Source organism: Mobula birostris, chromosome 16, assembly GCF_030028105.1.
Source record: "Mobula birostris isolate sMobBir1 chromosome 16, sMobBir1.hap1, whole genome shotgun sequence".
In the NCBI taxonomy this organism is placed as follows: Eukaryota; Metazoa; Chordata; class Chondrichthyes; order Myliobatiformes; family Myliobatidae; genus Mobula; species Mobula birostris.
The window spans coordinates 1885953-1898307 of NC_092385.1; the positions used below are offsets into that span (position 1 = coordinate 1885953).

Sequence of the window (12355 nt, forward strand, 5' to 3'; positions counted from 1 at the left end):
TTTCTGTTGTGTGCAGTTTTGGTCACTGACCTACAGAAAAGATGTAGAAAGACATAGGCAAGATTGAAAGAGTACAGAAAAAGTTTACGATGATACTTGGTCTGGAAGATCAGATTTATATGGAAAGACTGAACAGGTTAGGACTTTACACCTTGAATTGTAGAAGACTGAGTGGAGATATAATAGAGATACAAAATTATGAGGGAGATAGTGGAAAAAGCCTGCTTATGTTTACCCTGAGTTTGGGTAGGACTATAAAGAGGTCATGGGTTAGGGGTGAAAGTTAAAAAGTTTAAGTGGAACATGAGGGGAAACTTCTTCACTCAGAGGATGTGAGAATGTGGAATGAGCTGCCAGCACAAGTGGTGCATACGAGCTCGATTTCAACGTTTAAGAGAAGTTTGGATAGGTACACGGATGGCAGAACGGAAGGCTATGGTCCTGGTGCAGGTCACTGGGAATAGGAATCTTAAATTGTTTGCTATGGACTCTAGGACCTGTTTCTGTGCTGTACTTTTTTTTAATGGGGCGGAGCAAAGTGATGATGGCACTAAATGGCGACTCCTTTGCTTGCGTCTTCAGAAATAGCTCTATTTCCATCTTTCATATCTCTTCCCCCCACCCCACCCCACTTTTCGAGGTTCTTTTGAAGACCCTGACCTGCAGTTACACTGACTTTGGTTCTTTGCAGGAATGGGGCAGGCCACTTTTTGATATCCCAAGAACATGACCTGAAAGATTAGCATGTCTTCAGGATGCTGGATTTTCATGGCTCTAGAGACAGGCTGATTCAAGGCCAATGCTCCTGACTGAGGCGTCGTGGGAGAACATGGAACATTAGGAGCAGTGGGTTAGCTGTCGTGGGCCGTGTCGAGAGACTTGACCCTTGGGGTCAACTGTCATGCAGAGCTTGGAAAAAGTGACACAGACTTATTGTTATAAATCCACAAATTGTTTGTTACGTCTCCCTTGCTGTGAAATGGGGACACCTCTCTCTCCCTTATTAGGGAGTGAGAGAGGCTGCAGTACATTGAATTACCAGATGAACGAGTAGTCTTTGGGGTACTGCAGGTCTGTGTTTTTACTGATGCTCTGCCGCACGCTTGAGTGCTCGGTGGGGGGCACCAATGCTTTTTTGCTGGTGGGGGAGGGGGGTTTTGCTTTGTTGCTGCTTGTGGGGGAAGGGGGAGCTTTGGGGTGCTGACATTTAACTGTCAATCATTCTTTGGGGCACTTCTGTTTTTGTGGATATTTGTGAAAAAGAATTTTGGGATGTATATTGTGTGCATTTCTCTGACATCAAATGTACCTATTCATTAAAATAAAGGAGAGAGGGAATGATGAAACAGGAGACAAATGTGAATGGTGGACAGAGGAGAGGAGGAGTTGGGAGACAGAGGCAGGTGGATGATGGAGGAGGGCAGAGGAGTTTTCTAATTTTAGATATCCCTTCCTTCTCCCTATTGTCCTCATTCCACACCCCCCATCCCCTCATCACCCATCTTTAACCCCAAGACCATAAGATATAGGAGCAGAATTAGTCCATTTGGCCCATCACATCTGGTTCACCATTTCATCATGGCTGATCCAATTTTCCGTTCACCCTCGATCTCCTGCCTTCTTCCCATATCGCTTCATGCTCTGACCAATCAAGAATCGATCAACCTCTGCCTTAAATATGAAGACATGCTCTCCATAGCTGCCTGTGGCAACAAATTCCACTGATACATCACTCTCTGGCTAAAGAAGTTCCTCCTGCTCTTCGTTCTAAAAGGACACTCCTCTATTCTGAGGCTGTCCCCTCTGGTCCTAGACTCTCCCACCAGAGGAAACATCCTCTCCACATCCACTCTATCAAGACCTTTATTCTTCTGAATTCTAGTGAATACAGGCCCAGAGCCATCAAGCGCTCTTCATATGACAAGCCATTAAATCCTGAGATCACCTTCATGAACCTCCTTTGAACCCTCTCCAGTTTCAGCAAGTAACTTCTAAGATAAGGGGCCCCAAACTATTCACAATATTCCAAGTGAGGTCTCACCACTGCTTCTAAGTCTCAACATTACACCCTTGCTTTCATATTCTAGTCCTCTTGAAATGAATGCTAACATTGTATTTGCCTTTCTCACCACAGACTCAATCTGCAAATTAAGCTTCAGAGAATCCTGCACAAGGACTCAGGTCCCTTTGCACCTCAGTTTGTATTGTCTCTCCATTTAGAAATGGTCAGCTCTTTCATTTCTTCTACCAAAGTGTATGACTGCACATTTCCCAACATTGTATTCCATCTGCCATTTCAACTCCAACATCTTTCCAACCACTGAGGCCAGACTAACTAGCCCATGGTTTCCTTTCTTCTGCCCTTCTCCCTTCTTGAAGAGTGGAGAAACATTTGCAATCTTCCAGAACCTATTGATTCATGGAAGATCATTACTAATGCCTCCACAATCTCTGCAGCCACCTTTTTCAGAACTCTGCACACCATCTGGTCCAAGGTGACTTATCTGCCTTCAGACCTTTCAGTTTCTCAAGAACCTTCGGTCTTGTTACAATAATGTCACATACATCGTGCCCCCGACACCTGCTAGTGCCTTCCACAGTGAAGACTGATGCAAAATACTTATTCAGTTCATCCACCATTTTGTTGACCCCATTACTTCTCCAGTGGTCCAGTATCCACTCTCTCCTCTTTTACACTTTCTGTATCTGAAGAAACTTTTGGTATCTTCTGTATTATTGGCTAGCTTACTTTTGTATTCCATCTTAGTTGCCTGCTGTTGCTTTTTAAAAGCTTCCCAATCCTCTAACTTCCCACTAATTTTTGCTCTATTATATATCCTCTTTGGCTTTCATGTCAGCTTTGACTTCTCGTTAGCTATGGTGCATCATCTTTCTTATAGAATACTCCTTCCTCTTTAGGGTGTATATATCCTGTGCCTTCCAAATTGCTTGAGAATTCCAGCCATTGCTGCTCTACTGTCATTCCAATCAATTGTGGCCAGCCTCTGTAATTCCCTTTCTCCACTAATTCTGATGCATCTGACTTTAGCCTCTTCTCAAATTTCAGGGTGAATTTGACAACTTGCCCCCAAAGGAGACCACTCTGTACTGGCTCCTTAAACCTTTTAGGGTCTCTAATCAATTCTGGTTCATTGCACGACACCCAATCCAGAATAGCTGATCCTCCAGTGGGCTGTTCTAAAAAGCCATCTTGTAGGCATCCTAGAAATTCCCACTCCTGTAACCCAGCATCACCCTGATTTTCCTAATCGACCTGCATATTGAAGTCCCCCATGACTACTGTAACAGCCCCTTTGGCATGCATTTTCTATCCCCCATTGTAACTTGTGGACCACATCCTTACTACTGTTTGGGGTCTGTATACAACTCCCATCAGGGAGGTTTTTTTTACCCTTGCAGTTCCTTAGCTCAACTGAAAATTTTTCAACACTTTCCGACCTTATGTCAGCACTATTTGATTTCATCTTTTACCAACAGAGCAATGCTGCACCCTCTGCCTTTCTATCTATGCGTTCAATACTTGAGTATCCTTGGACATTAAGCTCCCAGCCATGATTCAGTGATGCTACAACATACATGCCAATCTGCAATTGTGCTGCAAGTTCATCTACCTTATTCCATATACTGCGTGCATTCAGATACGACACCTCAGTCCTGTATTCACCACTTTTGATTTTGTCGCACTATGATCAGCCTTTTGATTCCTAACTTGGTTTGAGGTCTTACTAACATCTGGCTCCACAATCCGTCCACCAATGGTTTGGCACTCTTGTTCCAATTCCTCTGCAACTCTAGTTGAAACCCCACCGTGCAGCATAAACAAACCTTCCCACTAGCATATTCGTGCCCCTCCATTTCAGATGAAAACTGTCCCTTCTATACAGGTTCCACCTTCCCCGGAACAGAGACCAATGATCCAAAAAAATCTTATGCCCTCCTTCCATGTATTAATAGTATAATCTTCCTAGTTCTAGCCTCACTAGCAATCCTGAGATCACAACCCTGGAGACCCTGCCCTTTAACTTAGCACCCAACTCCCTGAACTCCAAATACAGAACCTAGTCATTCGTCCTACCCATGTCATTGGTACCTACATGGACCAAGACATCTGGCTATTCACCCTCCCACTTAAGAATTTTGAGGATTCGATCGAAATGTCGCAGACCCTGACACTTGGGAGGCAACTACCATCCGGGAATCTTGTTCTCACACACAGAACCTCCTGTCAGTTCCCATAACTAATAAACCCTCTAACACCACAGCATGCCTCTTCTTCCTTTCTGAGTCACAGAGGCAGACTCAGTGCCAGAGACCCAACCACCGTGACTTTCCTGTTAGGTCATTCCCCTGCCCCGCTTCTCTCCCCCCACCCCACAGTATTGTTGAGGGGGATGGCCACTGTGCACTGGCTCCTTAACCCCTTTATGATTATAAAGGTAGTCACACCCAGTGTCCTGCACCTTTGGTGTAACTACTGCCATGTCCCATCACCCCTTCAGCCTCCCAAATGATTCCAAGTCCATCCAGTTCCAATTCTTTAGCACGGTTTGTTAGAAGCTGCTGTTGGATGCAACTCTTGCAGTTGTAGTGGTCATGGATTCTGGAGCTTTCCCTGCCTTACCACATCCCGCAAGAGGAGCATTGCGCTATCCTGCCTGACATCTCTACTGTCCTAGCTGAGCAGATATAGAGGGAAGGAGAAAAACTTGAGCTTTTCTTTCCTCTGCTTTCTCCGAGTGAAGCCTCTCTTCACTGAAGCCTTGAAGAGCTAAAGCCTTTGTCCGATTCTGTGCACTCCGATGACAGCTGCTGCACTTGTCCCTGCCTTCTTTTAACTTGCTCTTACTAATTCAATTCTAAATACCAACCAGCCACTGGTCAAAGTTCTATTACACAACTGCCTCCTTTCCCAGTTCCATCCATCAACCACATACGCAATTCACTCCCAGGTTTCCTTCTATTCCCTTCCCCCACCTGGTCCTGGTTCTATCTGCCATCGACTTCTCTCCGAATGGTTCCATTACCACCTCGGAGTGCCACACTGGTATTCATGTTCACCTCCCTCCAGCAGCTGAGCACCTTTACCTTCCTGTTGCCTCCTCCACCGCACGCCAACTACCTCCATTTCCCCGTGACCATCCATCATGTACCCTCTCTCAACCTCACCCCCCTCCCCAACCTGTCCACCATTCCTCACCCCTCCTCCTGCCTCACTACTCCCCCTCTCCTCTTTATACCGGCCATGACCCGGGGGGTGAGGGGGGCAATGTCTAATGAGGAAAAAAAGCATAATATTAAGGTGCTTGGAGGAAAGTGAGGATAGTTTTTTTTTAAAAAATATATACACAGTGGTGGGTGTGTGGAATGCGAAGGGTGGTGCTAGAGCCAGATACATGCATTAGGGAGATTACAGAGACACATGGATGAGGCAAAAATCGTGGGTTATGTGGAAGAGAAGGGTTAGACTGATTTTAGAGTAGGTTAAGAGATCAGCACAACACCGTGGGTTGAAGGGCTTGTACAGTGCCGTACACATTATTCTGCCTCTGAAGGCCCTCTGGCTCTATATATGGCTGATGAAAGAACACAAGAATTAGGAGCAGAATTAGGCAATTTAGCCCACTAAAGAGGTCAAAGGGACCTGTATTGCCCTAAGTAAAGTAGAAATGTACATTGAGCCATACCTGGATCTGCTGCGGTTGCTGTTGGATCTGGTGCTCCTGCTGTTGTACAGTTGATGTGACCGGACACGCAAGCTCGAGTAGGGAGCCAGCCACCTCAGTGCTGTCTGTGTAGATGCAGTTGCCACCCTGCTGATACACAGTCATGGTGGTCTGCTGGAATTCCTGCAATGCTTCCGGCCCTTTTGCAGCCAGTGACTCCAAGAACTCCTTCATTCTGTGCTGGGGGATAGTGCGTGCTTTCAACCGAATGTACTCTTCAAACGACATAGCGTTATCCAATGAGTTATTCATGGTTACAGTTTACCTGTAATCCTGAACAAAGGTTTAACAAACATTAAAACATAATAAATGTACTATTATCAATTCCCCTCATCCAAGCCACACTCCTTGAAGATAAATATACTTCTGGGTCGCTAGAAGACAGGACTGCAAGAAGATGACAAAAAAAAAAAAAAAAAAAAAAACTAGCCCAGGGCATCAGTCTCAGGATTTTAATGTCAAATGCTTGTTGAAAGAAATGCTATAATAACTCAGCTTAAAAACAGATCCATAGGTTTTATAAGACTTTGATCAGACGACACGGGATTGTGAACCATTTTGGGCTCCTTGTTTCAACGAAGAACGTGTTGACATGTGGAAGGTCCAGAGCTGGTTCACAAAAATGATCCTGGGAATGAAAGGGTTAACCTTCATTCCATCCATCTGATCTTTATTAATCCTTTCAAGGTACTTCACTCATCGATAAATCTCACCTTTCACTGCTCTGCCCCCTTTACCAACACCATTCTGCAAGAGTACTGATCTCATTGTCAACACCACCAACCCATGGTGATCATAGTCACAGGCTTTCAAAGACTGAAGCAATTCTCCACCCTCTGCTCCACATTACCAAGCCAGTTTTGGTTCCAGTATGCCCTGAATCCCAGGGGCTCCAACTCATTTAGATCAGTTTCATGGGAAATTAATCAAGGTCTGTCTTGAAGAAACAAGTCTAATTATAATATTGGAAGTATCATTTTATTTACAGATACAGTGCAGTAACTACCCAATGAGCCTGTCCTGTGCCACGCAATGTGACCGATTAACCTACCTACTGGTAAATCCTCAGAGACTGGGAAGGACAGGAGCAGCCAGGGGAAACCCACGTGGAGAATGGGTTTGCACAGAGAGGGTGTACAAACTCCTACAGATAGCAGTGGATTGCTGGTGCTGGAAGTAATAGTGTTATGATACACAAGTTCAAGTTTAATTGTCATTCAACCATACACGAATAGAGGCAAATAAAACAGTGTTACTCCATGCTGCCTTTTAATAGAGCAGCAGATGAAGGAAGGTGAATGAGTAGAAATGGAAAGTGACATACAGAAGCCAATGATAACAGGAAAATTTCACTGTTCAGATACAGAGTTAGCAATGGGAAGTCTTTAAATTGAGGACAATTCAGCAACAAGCTGGAAATTAAATGCACAAATCCACAGATTCAACACAATAGTACAAAGCAGCTGGTGGACGGGTAGATGAAAAATCATGGAGAATGAGAAGTGTTATATTTTGGTAGGAAGAATAAGGAGGGGCATTACAAACTAGAAATCACACGCTTCCTGCAGCAAGGTATCAGAACGCACAATACTCCAACTCAGGTCTAACCAGTGATTTATACAAGTGTAACATCATATCCCAACTCCTCCACTTACAAGGGCAGGCAGACTATGTGGGCTGAATGGCCTTGTGTTGTGGAATCTCCATTCTGTGATTCTAACCTCCTAGAAATAAACCTGTTTTTCGCTCCTTCAAAAAAAGTTTTTTTTTAAAAAAAAGTGATTTGCATGCTCTAGATTCCTGTACTTGCTAATTAAGCAGTCTAAGAATTTTGTTTAACTTCAGAGTAGACAGCAATTCTCAGTTTTTACTTAAAAGGCTTTCAATACAAAAAAATGTCAAAAACAAATTTTCAAAAGAGTTTCAGTAAACACGCTACAGTTTCTGCACATGAAAAGATGCACAAGAATGCCTTGCTGCACCAATTAACCAAAGCACTCCACAACTCAACGCTTCCACCAGAACTGCTGACCTACAGGGAGACCTTGCATTGACTAGGTTATCTGACTGTTTAATGGGCTGAGAATTAAAAGGACAGCATGTTTCCTCTGCCCTGCTTTGTGTTAAACTCTATGTTCCACTGTGAATATTTGGTCTGTCACAATGTTAAAATGTTCAACATTGACCTGTCACGCTCAGGAGGGTGGACAGGTTTAATTTGCCACATGAAGGAACTTAATTAAATACCTTACATTGATTAGGAAGCCACCTCAGAAAAAGGAACCAGGAAGAGTGGAAAGCTTGTAGCATGTTCAGGTGATTGACAGTAATACTGAGGAGAACCTGAAAGCAGAGCATACAGTCGATGACAACCAAGATGCCAATTTAAACTAATCGCACCTGACTATTCATATACCCATCAAGTGCTGCCACTGTATCTGTATCTGCCCTCCCCATGTTGCAGGGACCTAGCACTCTAAAACCATTACCCTGCTCATCTCCTTTCAACTTTCCCCCACTCACACAGCGCCCTCTAGCATTTGATATCTCCATCTTGGGCAAAAGGCTAACCCCAGATACGTTTATTTATCCTGTAGGAAATTAGCGTTGCAAGGCTGCTCAGTCAGGTATACAAAATGTAAGCATTAAGGCACAACCCCCCCTCCCCCAAAATGTTCATTAAAGTAACAGTGCAAAATACAGATGTGCAATGAAACCATTGGGTGGCCTATGCCGCAGTAGGGGTGATGGGCTTAAATAATTAGAACAGTAAGCAGTTATGAGGGCCACAGGATACACCTCCATTCTCAACCTGCCCCCTCTCCCCATCTCCCCAACAGGAGAGGTGATATATTGAGGGCAGGACAACGGATGCAAATACATTGACTAAGGAAAACTTTCAACATGGTTCCTCATGGTAGGCTGATTCACAAGTTTAACACAAAATACATGGTGATTTTGTAAACTGGATAAAACTTGGATTGTTTTTTCTGGAGCAGCAGCTCAGCATGGATAGGGTGAGTCAGAATATTCCCCCTCTCTCCCCCCAGTGTTGATATGACAAATACTGGAGGGCATAGCTTTAAGGAGAAAGGGGGAATCTTAAAGGAAACTTACGAGGCAAAAAAACGGGTACCCAGTATGTGCTGTCAGGGGTAGTGGGATTGGGGGTGGGAGAGTAATGGACCAAGAACGAGGTGCGGATGGAGATGGGGAGAACAGACTTTGGATGGGGCAGGGAAGACATGGACCCTGGACAGGGTGGATTTACCTGGATTTCCAGAAGTCATTTGATAAACATAGAACACCAACAGCACAATACAGGCACTTCAGCCCACAATGCTGTGCCGAACATATACTCACTTTAGAAATTACCTAGGGTTACCCGTAGCCCTCTATTTTTCTAAGCTCCATGTACCTGCCCAGGAGTCCTTAAAAAACCCTACTGTATCTGCCTCCACCACCATCACCAGCAGCCCATTCCACACACTCACCCACTCTCTGCATTTGAAAAAAAAAAACACTTACCCCTGACATCCCCTCTGTACCTATTTCCAAACACCTTAAAACTGTGCCCTCTAGTATCAGCCATAACATACCACATAAAAGACCTATCTGCAAGATAAGGATGCATAGGTGATAGAGGGTTGTCTAATAGAAAGCAAAGAGTTGGGATACATGGGTGTTACTCCAGTTGGCAGTGGTGAGCGGTGTGCCACAGGGGTTGGTGCTGGGTCTGCAATTGTTCATGATATACAGTATCAATCTGTAGTGTATCTAAGTTTGCTGATGATACTAAATTGAGTGGAAAAGCAAATCGTGCAGAATTTATGGAGAGTCTGCAGAGAGATATGGGTAAGTTAAGTGAGTGGGCAAGGGTCTGGCAGATGGTGTACAATGTTGGTTACTGCAAGGTCACCTACTCTGGAAGGAAAAATGAAAGAGCAGTTTATCATTTAGATGGTTAAAAAACAGCAGCATGCTGCTGTGCAGAGAGATTTGAGTGCTTGTGCATGAATCACAAAAGGTTGGTCTGCAGGTGTAGCAGACTATCAAGGCAGCAAATGGAATGTTGGCCTTCATTGCTGGAGGGATTGAATTCAAGAGCAGGGAGGTTATGCTGCAACTATACAGGGTACTGGTGAGGCCGCACCTGGAGTACTGTGTGCAGTTCTGGTCTCCATACTTGAGGAAGGATATACTGGCTTTGGAGACGGTGCAGAGGAGGTTCACCAGGTTGATTCCAGAGATGAGGGGGTTAGACACGAGGAGAGATTGAGTCGCCTGGGACTGTACTCACTGGAATTCAGAAGAATGAGAGGAGATCTTCTAGAAACCTACAATATTATGAGAGGGATGGATAAGATAGAGACAAGAAAGTAGTTTCTATTGGTAGGTGAGTAGAACTAGGGGACACAGCCTCAAGGTATGAGGGAGTACATTTAGGACAGATGAGCAGGAACTGCCCCCGCCCCCCCGCCCCACAGAGTGGTGAATCTGTGGAGTTCTCTGCCCAATGAAGCAGTACAGGCTACCTCAGTAAATACATATTGCATAGATTTTTGCACAGTAGGGGAATTAAGGGTTACGGGGAAAAAGCAGGTAGGTGTAGAGGAGACCACGGCCGGATCAGCCAAGTGCCAAAGTGCAGACTGAGCTTTTCTGCGTGCTGAGTTTATAACATTAATTTAAACACACTAGCTACAGCACCTCAACATATAACATGGTTTAAACATTTTCTTTCTTCTGAGTGTATCATGTATGGCCCAGTCCAGATGGGCTTTAGGCTGTGGTTTGAAAAGTAAAGTCAGTGAGATTGCTCAAGCATTGGCTTTAATGTTTTCAACATTTCCTTGATTAGACCACAAGACACGGGAGCAGATTTAGGCCATTCAGCCGATCAAGTCTGTTCGCAATTCTCTCATGGGCAAGAACCCATCAACCCCCACATCAAATATACTCGTGACTAGGCCTCCACGGACATCCATAGCAATGAATTCCACCACTCCCTAAATTCCCAGATCTCCTTGTTCTACCACACTCTTCGTTGGCCTACCAGTCACTGTGCAAGACCTGCCCTGTTTGGTCCTACTGAAGTGAAAAACCTTGCACTTGGCTGCATTCAATTCCATTTGTCATTTTTCAGCCCATTATTCCAGCTGATACAGATCCCTCTGATTGCCTTCCCCACTGTCCCTACACCTTCAATCTTGGTGTCATCTTCAAATCTGCTGATCTGGTTAACCACATCATCAGCTAGATACAGATGACAAACAACAAAGGACCAGACACCAATCCCTGCATCACGCTACTAGTCATAGGCCTCCAGTCAGAGAAGCAACCCTCTGGCTTCTCCCACAAAACCAATGTCTAATCCAATTTACTACCTCATCCTGAATGCCAAGCGACTGAACCTTCTTGACCAGTCTCACATGTGGGTCCTTGTCAAATACTTTACTAAAGTCCATGTAGACAACATCCACTGCCTTGTCTCCATCCAATTTCCTGATGAACACATTTCACGACACATGCCGGTGATATTACACCTGATTCTGATAACTTCATCAAAAAAACTCTTAAGATAGTTTAGACATGACCTACCACACAAGGCCACAATGCCTATCCTTAATTAGATCATATCTATACGAATACTTTTACATCAGTCCCTTAGAATACTCTCCAATAACTTTCCCACAACTGATGTCAGGCTCACTGGCATATAATTTATATAATTTCCTGGTTTCGGCTTACAGCCTTTTTTTTTAAAAACAGCAGAACATCGGCTATTGCCCAATCCTCTGGTACCTCTCCTGTTGCTAAGGATGCTTTTAGTATCTTGCTAGGGCCCTAGCAATTTCTGCACTTGCCCCCCCATAGGAACACCTTGAAAGGCCCCGAGGATTTATCCACCCTCATTGGCCTCAGGGTAGAAAACACCTCATTCTCTAATCCCTACAGGGTCCATGAAGTTGATGCTGCTTTGCCTCACTTCTATAGACTCTATGTCTTCCAAGTAAATACAGATGCAATGAATTTACCAATGGCCCCAAGTAGCTGTTTACATGTGACTGCAGCCACACCTCCAGTACACAGTTTCAGCAGGCAAACTGAACAAGTGACCTCATACCCTGGTGAAATAGGGACATTGCTGTCCTAACATGTAAAATCAGCTCTGGTGGACTGGGCAAATGAGATCTAGAGTGAGGCACAACAGCCAGGAAGGCAGTATTGCAACACTCCATGGAGAGGAAAGGGCATGACAAGGCATCAGAAGACATCATGGCTATCCACTACAACTAAACCCAATTTGTGACACTGGATCCAGAACGGGGGGGGGGGGGGGGGGGAAATCAGCCCTTTATCTAATTGGTGAGAAATTACAAAGCTCAGGATTCAGGTATTCTAGTCCAGAACCGCAAAAGTCTACAAGTACACCAGGTAATTAGGAATGTGAACATCATTATCTTTTGTTGCAAGTGGCATGGAATACAAAAGTAGGTTATGTCTCAGTTATATAGGGCACAGGTGAGAGTACATTTGGAGCACAGCAAATCGTATCAAGCTGCGTAGTTAGATGCCAAGGCATTGGAAACATCTCAAGAAGTTAGACT

General features: G+C 44.5%; 1 protein-coding gene across 4 annotated transcripts in view; it reads right to left on the reverse strand.

Annotated features, from left to right (window-relative positions):
* The window catches only part of LOC140210930 (transcriptional regulator QRICH1-like), a 60946-nt gene that overhangs the window by 38396 nt on the left and 10195 nt on the right, over window positions 1-12355 (reverse strand). For 2 of the 4 annotated variants that reach the window (XM_072280198.1, XM_072280201.1), the window contains exon 2: window positions 5706-6017. In XM_072280198.1, coding sequence (XP_072136299.1) covers window positions 5706-5996 — 291 coding nt within the window. In that variant the 5' untranslated portion in view covers window positions 5997-6017. Of the gene's footprint in view, window positions 1-5705; window positions 6018-7991; window positions 8088-12355 lie in introns of all 4 variants that reach the window. The other 2 variants (XM_072280200.1, XM_072280199.1) reach the window with 2 other exon arrangements.